The sequence below is a fragment of the Malaclemys terrapin genome, chromosome 3 (assembly GCF_027887155.1).
Source record: "Malaclemys terrapin pileata isolate rMalTer1 chromosome 3, rMalTer1.hap1, whole genome shotgun sequence".
NCBI classification, from domain to species: Eukaryota; Metazoa; Chordata; order Testudines; family Emydidae; genus Malaclemys; species Malaclemys terrapin.
Genome location: NC_071507.1, coordinates 133,815,198 through 133,830,515, shown reverse-complemented (window position 1 = coordinate 133,830,515; position 15,318 = coordinate 133,815,198). Strand labels below are relative to the sequence as shown.

General features: G+C 42.4%; 1 protein-coding gene across 8 annotated transcripts in view; it reads right to left on the bottom strand.

Annotated features, from left to right (window-relative positions):
• USP45 (ubiquitin specific peptidase 45) overlaps positions 1-15,318 on the bottom strand; it is a 105,533-nt gene that overhangs the window by 77,086 nt on the left and 13,129 nt on the right. For 6 of the 8 annotated variants that reach the window (XR_008444377.1, XR_008444378.1, XM_054022466.1 and 3 more), the window contains exons 1-3: positions 11,627-11,712; positions 1,535-1,644; positions 269-438 (exon numbers count right to left, since the gene is read on the bottom strand). Coding sequence is in view for 6 of the 8 variants with exons in the window: in XM_054022466.1 (XP_053878441.1) it covers positions 269-438; positions 1,535-1,634 (270 nt within the window). In the remaining 2 variants the exon portion in view is untranslated. Of the gene's footprint in view, positions 1-268; positions 439-1,534; positions 1,645-2,333; positions 2,456-11,626; positions 11,713-15,318 lie in introns of those variants that run through there. The other 2 variants (XM_054022467.1, XM_054022468.1) reach the window with 2 other exon arrangements.

Here is a 15,318-nt window from a genome sequence, read left to right as displayed (position 1 = left end):
GTTTGTATAGCTCGAAGAGAAATCAACACCATCCCCAAGAGTCAGAGCTTTCCAGAGGTTTCAAACTCTAGTGCAGTGCAGAGGCTTACCCCAAAAGCAGGGATCTGTGGTGATAACACTTCCGCTTTGGGCAGAATCCAATTGCTCCTGCCCAGAGTTCCACTGAAGCCAGTGAGACTCCATGCAGAAATAAAATCTGCACTTGCAACTCCTTTCTGAGGATCAGGGTCTATATTTATCCGTAAATTTACAGTGCAAGTTTCTTTACCTGAGAGCCACATTTGAGGCACAGCCATATGTCAGAAGGAATCACTGGGTCGCCATCATTTATTCGCCTTTCTTTTAAACATTCTGAACATATTGACCAAACATTCTGAGCTACTGCCCTCTTCACATGATGCACATCCACTGCTTGGCTTACATGTTGGCAGGTTAAACCTATAGAATAAGAGGCACTCAGTCATTAGCCACAAAACTAAATATGAAACAGGAAATGTTCACTTCTTTCACAAAAGCCAGATTCAATCTTCGAATTGCATTTACAAGGATTCAAGTAGTCTTTTTTTTTTTTTTTTTTTAAGTGCTGTAATAACACATCACATTCCATTTTACGCTAATCAGGTAGCACTCGTTACTGTAAAAATGTGTTTAATACTTGGGAGGTATAGCGAGCTTGCACACCATGCTTATTCAAGTTACAACTTAAGGGCTTTCAGATACAGCAGTTCTTTCCAGAACCCTGCTCCAACACAAAAGCTAATTATAGAGATTACTTTGAAGGTAACTATCAAAACTGACAGATCTAAATTGTAGCCTACCCTCAACTTGTTTAATAACATTTTGTAATTGTAAAACATATTAGTTGTCTACTATTTACATAAATTACACCTTACAAAGTCACTATCTAGCTATATCTATATAGTTTTTAAAGGCAGGACATATTAGCTCCAAGGACACGATAGCGTCCATTTTCTGATGCATCTAAAGGATTTTATTTCCATCTTTTTTAAAAGTACTATTTTTCCTACCAAATAGAACACCCAAAAAGCTACAAGCTGGTGACACAACCCAACAAATCCAAGATAAACCAAAGGACAAAATTACTAAACATTCATTTTCTTAATTTTTGTCAACACTTAACATTACTGAAATCTGTGTGTGTGTGTGAGTGTGTGTGTGAGAGAGAGAGAATGAATATAGGTAGTTTGGACAACCTTTCCTACCCTTAAGGAAGGCCTTCCCTGTGTTTCAACTACATCACTGCACCACTGCCCTTACACCTGCCTCCTTAAAATGTTAATATGGCCAAACTATCCTCCTGTTCATTAATTTTTGCACCAATTCCCTGAGTGCAATGTAATGACAATTCATCACGCCATAGATGTTTGATTGTAAGCATCTCTGTTGCTGCATTCAACCAACACGCAGTTCACGGTTCCCACATGTGTCTTCTGCTTTGTTGACTAATGAAAACCATATGGACACTGTTTTCCCTCCCTCACTCTGATTGCCAAATGTCACATAATTTATTTACCTGCAATGTCATCTGAAGAGTCTTCATCCTGAGGCCTATTAGGCCTTTTGTTTCTCTTGTTTTTTTCAGGGTTAGCCCTCGATGGATCTTTTACCCGCATCTGTTACTTACTGGGAAAGGAAGGGAAAAACACACATTACTTCACCTCCTATATATTTCATCAAATCTAAGGATTTATATTCTCAAAGCATGAAAGCAGCAAATCAAGTATTCAGAAAAACCACAGTCCACAAAATACATATTTTATATAATAGATAAGGTTTCATCCAACTTCAGCTATTTTGTAGTGAGGAATACACACCGAGTAATGTTGTTAGATAAGCTACTGCAACATGTAGAAACAAGAGGTAGCTGATTTTACAAATTGGAAAATTTGTGATTTAGCTGATAGTGTTACATATTGTTAGTCATAAAAAGACAAGATGCTATAGTGCACCCATCATAGTTTACCACAGCCGTTTTGTTAAAGTGAGAAATATCTTCTTTTTCAAACACCAAATTGTCCATTTTGCACTTTTTATAAAAATGGTACAATATTTATAGTCCATCTATTCCTTATCTTAAACTCAGAAGAATAAATGTACACCTCTACCTCAATATAACACTGTCCTCAGGAGCCAAAAAATCTTACCGTGTTATAGGTGAAACCGCGTTATATCAAACTAGTTTTGATCTGCCGGAATGCGCAGCCCCCGCCCCAGAGCACTGCTTTACCGCGTTCTATTGGAATTTGTGTTATATCGGGTCGCGTTATATCGGGGTAGAGATGTATTTGATATAGTATTTGATAAAAACCTACCCATCTTAATTTAGACATCTTTAAGTCAAAATCAGGTAGTCCTTTACACCCTATTTTGAGAAACACTGGTGTCCATCTTCATAATATGATACTCCCTTTCCTGTTTTACTTGCTTTGGTGAGCTGTGAAATAGTTAACAATGTTGATATTTAAAGATATCCTCACAGACATCCAAGTTAGTACTCACTGAAATTTATGGGGCACTTTACATCTCAGAGCTATTGGTTCAGGCTCTCTACATACCCAAGCAAACATCTCTGCATCAGTCACACTCACTTCATGCTTTGATGGCTTTCTTCAGAACCACAGCCAGTAGAGTTTTTTTGTTTTGTTTTGTTTTTTAAGTAAAAGGCTGAGACTCTGGAAAATAACTCAGGCCTGGTCTGCACTACAACCATTGTCAACCTAAGGCCTGGTCTACACCTAAAATTTAGGTTGATCTAGCTACATCGCTCAGGACTGTGAAAAACATCCACCGTTAGGTTGATGCAACCCCCCCTGCAGACGCAGCTAGATCGACAGATGAATTCTACCTCTACTAATGGGGTGGATTTACTACTGCAATGTGAAAGCAACTTCTGTTGCTATAAGTATCTATACTACAGCAGCATAGCTGCAACATTGATGCTGTGCCACTGCAGCACATGTACTGTAGACATACCCTAAGTCGACCTGTTTCAACCTACCTGTGCATGTGTCTACACCCAAATTTGTCTCCTGATGATGTAAGCACCCCATTACAGTGATTCATTAAGACCACCTTCCCCAACACAGAGGCATGGTCGACTTACTTTTGTCCTTGCAAAAGTAATTAAAAAGTATTTTTGGCTTGCATCTGAAGAAGTGAGGTTCTTACCCACGAAAGCTTATGCTCCCAATACTTCTGTTAGTCTTAAAGGTGCCACAGGACCCTCTGTTGCTTTTTACAGATTCAGACTAACACGGCTACCCCTCTGATACTTTACTTTTGTCCATGCAGCTTGAGAGCAGACGCTGCATTACCTGTATCAACCCTAACAGTCATCCAGTTGTTGTTCCACAATACCCCTGTTTTGCACCAGTGGTTGCTCTAATCACAATTTTGATCTCCACCTCCCGGGGGGGTCACATACACAGGATACTCGCCCCCTCCCCAGCTCTAACACCTGCACTGTGTTTTTGAAATGCCCTTTTCTGATTGACCACATTGGTGAGAGCGCCTATGAGACCAATTTTGTGAGCATCCAACCATGCTGGGCTCCATGCACATAGATAGCTACTAGACATGCTCCTGTGTGGAGCAGGAAAGAAGTCGTGGGTCTCCTTGGCCTATGGGGAGAAGAAATTATGCAAATCCAGCTAAGCAACAGTCAAAGAAATACAGACATCTGTGTGCAGATTGCACAGGGGATACTGAACCAGGGGCATGACAGTGATGAGCAGGAGTGCCTCCTGAAAGCAGAGGAACGTCAGCAGGCGTATCAGAAGGCGAGGGATGCCAACACCAAATCTGGGGCTGTTCTGCAGACCCATTGCTTCTACAATGAACCATATGCCATATTTGGCATGGACCCCAGCAGTATCCAACATCCAACTGTGGATATGTTGCAAGAGTCTAACATGGAGACCACTTCAGGGTACAAGGAGGAGGAGGAACGGGAGGGAGAAGCAAACCATATGATAAGCCAGGAGTTATCTGAAACTCTGCTATAGTCAAATCAGTCCCTCCAGGGAAGCGCACATGAGCCTGGTGATAAACAGTAAGGGAGCTCAGGTGAGTGTACATAGCCATTATTCCTCTTATAAGCATTTTTAACTTTTTATTGCTCAAAACTTCTTCCCTCCCATCCACTCCTCCTTCCTTAGTCCCCATTTAAGAATGGTACCCATCCTATCCCCACCTTTACAGAACAAGGGCATTGTTTATTGATTGCTCACTTCACTTACAAAATGTTGAAAAATAAATTCAAAAAAATTAGTACAGCTGTCTGAATTACACAGTCTTTGGCCTGGTCTACACTTAAAAATTAGATTGACCTAACTATATCACTCAGATCATTACAGTTAGTTTGACCTCACACCCAACACAGACTTGGCTATGTCCCCTACTGTACTTGCGCTACATTGATGACATCTTCCTCATCATCTGGACCCATGGAAAAGAAGCCCTTGAGGAATTCCACCATGATTTCAACAATTTCCATCCCACCATCCACTTCAGCCTGGACCAGTCCACACAAGAGATCCACTTCCTGGACACTACAGTGCTAATAAGCGATAGTCACATAAACACCACCCTATACCGGAAACCTACTGACCGCTATATTTACCTACATGCCTCCAGCTTTCATCCAGACCACACCACATGATCAATTGTCTACAGCCAAGCTCTAAGATACAACCACATTTGCTCCAACCCCTCAGACAGAGACAAACACCTAAAAGATCTCTATCAAGCGTTCTTACAACTACAATACCCACCTGCTGAAATGAAAAAACAGATTGACAGAGCCAGAAGAGTACCCAGAAGTCACCTACTACAGGACAGGCCAACAAAGAAAGTAACAGAATGCCACTAGCCATCACCTTCATCCCCCAACTAAAACCTCTCCAGCGCATCATCAAGGATCTACAACCTATCCTGAAGGACGATCCCTCACACTCACAGATCTTGGGAGACAGGCCAGTCCTCGCTTACAGACAGCCCCCCCAACCTGAAGCAAATACTCACCAGCAACCATGCACCACACAACAAAAACACTAACCCAGGAACCTATCCTTGCAACAAAGCCCGTTGCCAACTCTGTCCACATATCTATTCAGGGGATACTATCATAGGACCTATCACATCAGCCACACTATTAGAGGCTCGTTCACCTGCACATCTACCAATGTGATATATGCCATCATGTGCCAGCAATGCTCCTCTGCCATGTACATTGGCCAGACCGGACAGTCTCTATGCAAAAGAATAAATGGACACAAATCAGATGTCAAGAATTATAACATTCAAAAACTAGTCAGAGAACACTTCAACCTCCCTGGTCACTCGATTACAGACCTAAAAGTCACAATTATTCAACAACAAAAACTTCAAAAACAGACTCTAACAAGAAACTGCAGAACTAGAATTAATTTGCTAACTGGACACCATTAAATTAGGCTTGAATAAAGACTGGGAGTGGATGAGTCATTACACAAACTAAGAATGATTTCCCCATGTTAATTTCCCCCCTACTATTACTCACACCTTCTTGTCAACTGTTTGAAATGGGCCATCCTGATTATCACTACAAAAGTTTTTTTTCTCCTGCTGATAATAGCCCACCTTAATCAATTAGTCTCATTAGAGTTGGTATGGCAACACCCATTTTTTCATGTTCTCTATGTATAGATCTTCCTACTGTATTTTCCACTGCATGCATCTGATGAAGTGGGCTTTAGCCCATGAAAGCTTATGCTCAAATAAATTTTTTAGTCTCTAAGGTGCCACAAGTACTCCTCATACTTTTCACAAAGCAATCACTCTATGTCTGACCTGTCTGTCCTTATCCTCAAATGAAACCTGCACAACACTTTCAAAAGATGAGCCCGGGATCTTAGATTCATAACTCTGCTAGACACTAAAAATCATGGACTGACCAGACACTGGATTTATGGATTATTATAATAATAATCTGTAACCCACTAATCCCTTCTTTTTGTCCTATGACTGCAGGTGTTAATTGGCCATTCTACCTTGAATGATACTATTAAGCAATGGCAACTACTAAACAATCTCTTCCACCTTCAATTTAGCTCTAATGCTCAGAGTATGTTTCCCAGATCTGAAGAAGAGCTCTGTGTGGCTCGAAAGCCCTCACCAACAGAAGTAAGTCCAATAAAAGATATTACCTCATCCACCTTATCTCTTTAATATCCTGGGACCGACATGGCCACAGCTACACTGCATATTTCACTACTGTGCATTTTAGATTATGTGTTTATCCCAAATTGATTTCTCTCTCCCCCCACAGGCACCATAAGCACCAACTGCTCCCTATCCAGCTGCCAAAAACTTCAACAATTATGATGCAGTTTTACATTGCCAATACTGTAAAGAAATCATCGTAACATACTGAAAAGGTGGAGGCAGCATTGTGAAGAGAAACTGAATATAAAAACAAGTAACACAGGGCTACTGTACTGATTAAATGAAGCTCCTGCAGAACTTCCAGCACAAGGTTGCCACAGAAACCACAGGTCCTTGCCACAGAATTTAGGTACAGCTTGGCTCAGAGCACATGGAGCCTTTATTATATAGCATCTAGAGACCAAGATGTTCTGTAGCTGTATTTGGAGGAAAGGCCCTAATGCATTTCTTCAAATCTGGCAAAGTACAAAAGGAATATATTCCTGTGGGCTGGTAGTGCCAAATCAACACATCTTCTGCAAGTACTGCAGAACTGCTGCACGTTCTGATGTAAGCAGCAAGTAGAAATGTTTGGGTGACTTTTCATAGCTACCTGTGGCATTTTGGCTGGTTCATTGCTGGATCAAATGTTATCCAATCAGAGCAAGAACAGCATTCATCATGGCTAGCAACTGGACAAGGTCATCAATCAGTAGTTCAGGACTTTCACAGCTGTGACAGCCATGAAAGCCTTTTGAGCAAACAAGTACTCACTGACTGCTAGAGCAATAAAAGGACCAGAACTACTGACTGGTAGTGGCAGCAACACTTCTTTCATTGGAGCCTGTCATTTGAAATTCTGGTAGTGTCATATCCATGCTCTTCTGGCCCAAAGACACATCATGATTTGAGCTCATAGTCCACTACTGACATTACATTACAGTCCTAGAAGAGTAACTGTATTTTGGACGAGAAGTTAAACAGACATGGCTGCCTATCTCTCACAGCTTTCCACATAACAGTTAAAGATTCGATAGCACTTTTCACTTTCATCTACCACTATTTGCCCATTCTCATGGTTTGCAACCTATGTGATTCTCCTCAGATTCTTCACCCTGTTCTTTATTTTGTAATTTCTTAGGTTTCACAGAAATCGGGTTCGCCTGCCCAGTGACAGTATTCATGAGCTATTTTTTGACTGAAATATAATATGCCAAAAGTTGCCAAAATCTTTGTTACTGAGTGTAGACAAGTATTTTTAGACTAATGGCTAGGGTATTTTATGTCAGACTAACACCACTGTCAAAATACAATTTCATGAAGCAAAAGTAAATTAACCTACCTCTCACCCATCCACCCAAAAAAAGAAAAGGAAAACACTAAGATAATAGAGGGTAAAACTAGTTCGCTGGATGTGTATTGTGGTCTAATTTGGATTTTGCTAGAATAGTCAGAGAACATATAAACTCCTGAGATAACAGGGCAAGGGCATATCTTCACTAGCAACGGTAAAGCGCTTGCCACGGCAGCGCTTTAACATGGCTGTGTAGTCGCGGCATAGCGCTGGGAGAAAACAAACAAACAAAAAACCCATCTCCATGAGGGGAATAGCTCTGGTGCACTGCCTACACTGGCACTTTATAGCACTGAAACTTGCAGCACTCTGGGGTGTGTTTTTTACACCCTTGAGAGAGAAAGTTGCAGTGCTGTAAAGTGCCAGTGTAGACAAACCCTTAGAATTGTGGTTGTGTAATTACTATTCTGTGACCCACAAGAGGTCGCACATCAAGCTGAAGGACTGAGAGCCAGAAATTCACGAATGCTAACATCTGCTATGACACTTGAACTCACTGTGTGGCCCTGAGCAAGTCATTTAACTAACCACTGTTTTCCTCTTTGTAGAGAGAATATTTACTATCATTAACTAATCCTTGTCAGGTAGGTAACGAATTCAGAAATGCGAAGTGCTATGAAAAGTCTATGGATTAGTGCTATTTCTCAGAAAGTCAAAGACTAGCTGCCGAGAGCCTAAGATTACATCCAATTTTCTTTTGTACATACAGGAATGCCCCAATTTGTTTTTATGACACATGTCAATCCCAGATCAAGGAAAACTTGTTCTGCTTTAGACATTACCAGCAAAACCCAAAAGACAGATGCTGTACTGCAATAGAACTCAAGGGGAAACAAATCTACAGAATATTAGTTTTACAATATTTCCTGAAGAAATCTGACAAAATATTTACAAATGGAGTAAATTACAGACTAACTTCATAAGGCATATTGTGCAACTATCCTAGCATATATGTGCCTCCACTTTAAGAGCTAAAAAGAGCTTTTTTTGAAGGACTGCATTTCAGCACCTCATGTGAAATTATATGATACTTGTAGAAAAGCTGAGCAATGCAATGGATACAGTTTAAACTGCTCATCCTTGCTAGTCAAATTATTTTGCACAAAATTACTTTAATTTTAGGAAGTTGCTTATTTAATAATAATATATGGAGATATCCTATCTCCTAGAACTGGAAGGGACCTTGAAAGGTCATCGAGTCCAGCCCTCTGCCTTCACTAGCAGGACCAAGTACTGATTTTGCCCCAGATCCCGAAGTGGCCCCCTTAAGGATTGAACTCACAACCCTGGGTTTAGCAGGCCAATGCTCAAACCTTATTTGTGTCTATAGGTCACGTGAATCAGCCTTTCGAGGGAAACAGTGGGGGCAAAAGACCTCTCTGGCTTTAAGATTAAGCTTGATAAGTTTATGGCGGGAGTGGTTTGATGGGATAAAGTGACTTTAGTCAATAGGTCAGTAACGTGCCATCGCTGGTAATTAGTAACAATGGTCAATGATGGGATATTAAAAGTTACTACAGATAACTTTTTCCGGAGGGTCTGGCTGGAGAATCTTGCCCGCATGCTCGGGGTTTAGCTGATCGCCATATTTGGGGTCAGGAAGGAATTTTCCTCCAGGGTAGATTGGCAAAGGCCCTGGAGGTTTTTCGCCTTCCTCCGCAGCATGGGGCAGGGGTCACTTGCTGGAGGATTCTCTGCGACTTGAAGTCTTTAAATCATGATTTGGAGACTTCAACAGCTGAGTCAAGGGAGAGAATTATTCCAGGAGTGGGTGGGTCAGCTTTTGTGGCCTGCATCTAGATGATCATAATGGTCCCTTCTGACCTTAAAGTCTATGAGTCTATGTTCATTGGTCTGATGTAGAGTTAATTGCAAGATAAAGTGGATGCTGCTCTAAAACCTGGAACCAAAATTAAAACAATTTTTGCTGAAAAACAGCATTTAGAGCTGCACTGGTGATTCTAATATACTAAGTATCAAACTAATTAACAGTTTCTTTGGATTTTCCTCCAATCACCACCATCAGCTCTCAGACTTCAAATATAAGATAAAAAAATTCATGCACTTCAGGAATTTGTGTTAAGTGGTTTTAACAGGTTACAAGAGGCATGCTGAAAACTATTACTTAACCCTCCCTTCCAGAAGAATGGCTCCAGAGCAATTCCATGGAGGCTGTGGGATCGCAAGCATGGCTAGGATGTCAGAGAAGTGTGTGAATCAGCTCTGACAGCAATGAGCATCATGGACCATGAAAAAAAATCTATTTTTAAATAAGTGCATTGACTTTCTGTTAACTTGACTAACAAAGTGAATGGAATTTTCTTAGTTAAATCTGTAGTCCACGTTTTAATCCAACAAATTGTGACACTAATGTTCCATTATTATTTGACAATTAACTGAGAAATTACTTCAAGGTCAAGTTTCAGAGTAGCAGCCGTGTTAGTCTGTATCCGCAAAAAGAACAGGAGTACTTGTGGCACCTTAGAGACTAACAAAGTACATTTTCCATTTTGCTATTTTTGTTGTACTGTATTTCTTAAATAACAAACCTCAATTACGTCATCTTAGACAATTTGAAAAAACAAAAACAAAACACAAACACACAAAAGTTACACTCTTCCAAATATTATTACAAATCAAAAGTGTTAAGACAAGAAACTGAGTTTCATAGGGCCTTTCTTAAAACACATCTAAGGTAACTTTTTTTCCACAGGGGACTGGGAAGGGTCCAAATTCTCACATCATGAAACTTACTTCTTCATCCTTCTCCCCACCCTACCAGTGCCAGTGTGGCAATGAGACAATACACAACAGCAGAATGATCAGTTAAAAATAACAAGCATAGATTCATAGATTCTAGGACTGGAAGGGACCTCGAGAGGTCATCGAGTCCAGTCCCCTGCCCGCATGGCAGGGCCAAATACTGTCTAGACCATCCCTGATAGACATTTATCTAACCTACTCTTAAATATCTCCAGAGATGGAGATTCCACAACCTCCCTAGGCAATTTATTCCAGTGTTTAACCACCCTGACAGTTAGGAACTTTTTCCTAATGTCCAACCTAGACCTCCCTTGCTGCAGTTTAAACCCAATTTGGTTTCTTTATGTGAAGAAAGTTTCCTGTAACTTCATTCCTGGGATTTGACATTTTTGAAGATGGGACCCTCCTTGGGACACAGAGCCATGTGAAAAACCCACACCCTTGAGAGAGACATAGCTGTACTGATCTAGAGCAGTGGTTCTCAAACTTTTGTACTGGTGACCCCTTTCACATAGAAAGTCTCAGAGCGTGAGCCCTCCTTATAAATTAAAAACACTTTTTATGTATTTAACACCATTATAAATATTGGAGACAAAGCAGGGCTCGGGGTGGAGGCTGACAGCTTGCAACCCCCCCCCCCCCCCCCAGAACCCTGTGACTCCCTGAGGGGTCCCAACCTCCAGTTTGAGAACCCCTGATCTAGAGGACAGAGCAGACAACGCTAGGTGGAGGGAAGCGGTCTCCCCACCTAACTACCACCTCTCAGCGAGGTGGATTAACTACGCCCGAATGTCTGCGCTGCAGTGCAAATGTGCAGCTGTAGTGTTTCCAGCACAGCCATGTCACTGGTACAAACCCAGCCCAGTTTGGTAGCCGGACAAGTCACCATCTGAGGGCGGCTCAGGTGAAATACCATGAACTACGTCTGATGGGCTCCAAGCACCCAGTGTGGCCAAGTGCCCAGCCCACAAAAGGCACCCCTGGGTCAGCCCCCGGCCCGGGCCCCACGGGCTGAATAACCCGCCCTATTGCTCTAGCGCGGCAGGAGCCGGGCGGGTCGAGCGGGCCCCCGAAGGCAGCCAGCACCTGGGCCCCAGCCCAAGTGTGTGTAGGGACAGGAGGGGGCCATGACGCCTGCGGGCCAGCAGGAGCAGCGGCCTGGGCGAGCCCCGGCCCGGAGAACGCAGCCCGAGAGCCGGGCCCCGAGGCGGCCGCCTCCCTCTCGTGGCTTCCCCCCCGCAGGCGCCACGCTGCGCTCGGGTCGCAGCTACCCCCGGCGTAGCCCGGCCGCGGCCCCTCACTCACGGGCTTCTCCCCGACACGCAGGCAGCGGCGACGGCAGCAGAAAGCGGCGGAAGAAGCTGGGCCTCGGCCAGGGCCGCGCCTTCCCGTCCCGCCCCCGGCCGCGCCGCTCACACCCACCTTCCCTCCCCCCGGCTCGGGCCGATCCCCGGCCCCTGCGCCGCAGTGCGGGAGAGAAGCCGGGAGCTGCTGCCGGCCCAGGGGCAAGCCCAGTGCAGCGGCGGCAAAGAGCCCTTGGGCTCTTCTGGCTGGGCACAACTGAGTGCAGGCCCCCCTCAAGCCAGGCGGCAGCGAGGCCCAGCCACATATAAACCTATCCCTGAACCAGATAAAATCTCCCTGTGCAATGACACTTAGCCACATATAAACCTATCCCGGAGTCACGCTAAAGTCCCCCCATACAATTAGACTCAGCCACCTATTATTAACATGTCATCATAAAATCCCTCTGTTTAATGAGACCAAGGCAATATAAACCTATCCTTCAATCATGATAAAATCCCCATGCAATGAGATCGACGCACATATAAACCTATCCCTAAATCAATAAAATTCTCCACAAAATGAGACCAAGTCACATATAAACCTATTCCTGAACAAGGATTAAAAAATTCCCCCACCCCTACATATTAACCTATCCCTGAATCACGATCTCCAACAATGACCAAGCCACGTATTAACCTATCCCTGAACCACACCGAAGCCCTGGTGCTGCAAGGGGAACTTCTGAACCACATAGCAAAGCAGCACTGCTGCTGCAAGAGCACTTTTTTAGGCATCTCTCTGCTCCCAAATCCCTAAAGAGCAGCTGCAGCTCCCTGTGAACTTCTCCTGGCCTGGGTCTCCACAAGGCACTGCTATCCTCCTGGTTCTCCTCCATTTAACCAGGCTTCAGTCCTTCCTGGCTGCGCAGAGGGGTGCCTGCATGTATTGCAAGAACCCAAGACCAACTCTTCTTAAAAACTCTTGAGTTTTCATCATGCTTTTACTACTGACTTGCTGGGGGTCCTTGGGTAAACCCTCCTTACCACAAGTGCTAAGTCAACCCTGGCATAACTCTATTAATTAAAGTCAATGGCATTACACCAGAGTTAGCCTCATGTCTTAGTTATGTCCGTCCTCTGGAAAATGGGGATAATACATAAGTAACTACTTCACATTAGTATTAAAAGGACCACACTTTTGAAGTAGGGTGAAGTCTGCTTACGCCAGTGTTGAATTTGGCCGGGAAAGGACGATATTGTAAGGCCCCAATTTTGTAAGTCGTTCTGTTTGGCTATGTCTACACTACGGACCGTACAGCGGCACAGCTGCGCCGCAGTAAGGTCTCCTGTGTAGCCTAATTATGCCAGCAGGAGAGAGCTCTCCCACCGGCATAATTAAACTACCCCCAATGAGTGGCAGTAGCTATGTCAGCAGGAGATGCTTTCCAGCAGACATAGTGCTGTCCACACTGGCACTTTTGTCAGTGAAACTTGTCTGTCGGGGTTTTTTTCACACCCCTGACAAACAAAAGTTTTGCAGACAAAAGTAATAGTGTAGACAAAGCCTTCATGAAGACTCCTAAATGGAACACATTGCAGGATCTGGGGCTTAGACTGTAAGCTTTTGTCTTTGTATGTGTTTGTACAGGGTTAGCACAACCTGGCCCTAATTCTGATTGAGGCCTTTAAGTGCTACTGTATTAGAAATATTAAATAATGGTAACAGTAAGTGCTAAGTGTTATGGGGGGGAGAGCTGCTCCCCTCTCCCACTGAGGAGACTAGCTGTGGCTTCATCTCCTCTGACTCTCTACCTTGAGCCCTTTGGAAAAGCTGCTAGTTCCATCAGTCCTATTTCTGCCAGTGTTTTGTTTATATATGGTCCTGTCGTTATCTGTAAAATGAAGACAATAAATGAATCAGTCAGAATATCTTTCATACGCATATGCATTCCATATCATAAATATGCTCTCACATTTTATTATTTTAAAGTCTGAATTTTATCAGCATAGAATTGTACATTGTTTGGGTTATTTTACTATTTTAACGAGGAATTATAGAAATATTTTATTCTTATCCATATCATGTTAAAGCCAAAAACACAGAAAACTGCAACCGATCTTTATATTTTTATTCCTTGCCTCTAAAAGACAAATTTGCAAATGTCTGTCAAAAAGGATGCCATATGGAAAGGCTAGCAGAAGGGCAACTAGTGAACCAGCTATATGTGCCAGTTTCAATTTGTCACACTTTTCGTTTCTGGGAAATGCTTTATCCTTGTTTTGAGCAAGAAAACTCTCATAAGGAACAAGTTAACAATACATTTCTCAAAATACATCCTTTGTGAATGGAAAAGAAACAATATGCCTCTATATGCATAACTCCATGTATGGAGGGGAAAAGGCAAACACCCATAAAGTTATATTAAATTATTTAAAAGGATCGGTAATTTTAGCAATAATCCAACACTAGGATTCCCCAATAACAACATCATGGGTTACAAAAAACATACTGAAATATCTTGAAGCTACAGATGCATCAAAATCATCTTTTCTTTAATACAAGTAATTATAGAAAATGTTGGTTATATAAGCCCCAGTCCTAAAAAGATTTACACACACACTTAACTTTACACACCAGTACTCACATGCATAAAGTTAAGCACATTAATAAAGGCTTGCCACTAGAGAATTTGGGCCTTAGGTATGAAATACTGGTTTGAAACAGACATTGTTTAGATTGCCACTCCCTCCCCCACTCCAAATGGCAGCCTTATCTTTAAAGTGAATCCCTATAATTCACCTCTACCCCGATATAACGCTGTCCTCGGGAGCCAAAAAATCTTACCACGTTATAGGTGAAACCGCGTTATATCGAACTTGCTTTGATCCACCGGAGCGTGCAGCCCTGCTTTACCGCGTTATATCCGAATTCATGTTATATCGGGTCGTGTTATATTGGGGTAGAGGTGTACAAGGCAGATAATAGACTAAAAATATTATTATTAGAGCACAAGTGGTAGACACATAAATGACATTATTTCTACCTGAGGAACATACAATCAAATTAAAATGCACAGAGTCTTCAGACATAAATAGTAGATATTGACTGTGAGATAACCGCCAGAAGCCAGATACTGCCCTCAGTTACACCAGTACAATCCCACTTACATATATAGTTGTAAATTGTCAGGGATAGCTTTTCTGAGTGCTAGGTTTGGTTCCTAAGTTACATTTACTTTTGTATTTATCAGATTTTTTAAAAATTACTATTTAAAGTATTTGATGCTTTTGGAGTATTTGAGACATTTGTGGAAGCTTCCTTTGCTTAATTATGTAGCAAAAACTGTACAGTATATGCTGACTCGCCTGAGACTGAAGACAGTGGTTGAGTTCGCAAATTTCATAAATAAACTTGATGGTCCTACATATGCAGTGATAAATCTTGGGTGTAATTCACCTACCTCGGCTGCTGAACTCAGATATCTGGGGTGAAAAATGTCCATTGATTTCAATGAGTCTAGGATTTCACCCCTGATTTTCAGTAAGAGCCTGCTTTTTACCTAATTTTACAAATAGATTTCCTGGGAATAGGAGGTCAAGTGAAATTTGCCCAAGATCCCACACAGAATGAGTAACTTAGATCTGTTATGCTTGTGTTTAACCACACAAGTAGTCTCATTAAGGTTAATACACTACTCACACATGTAAAGT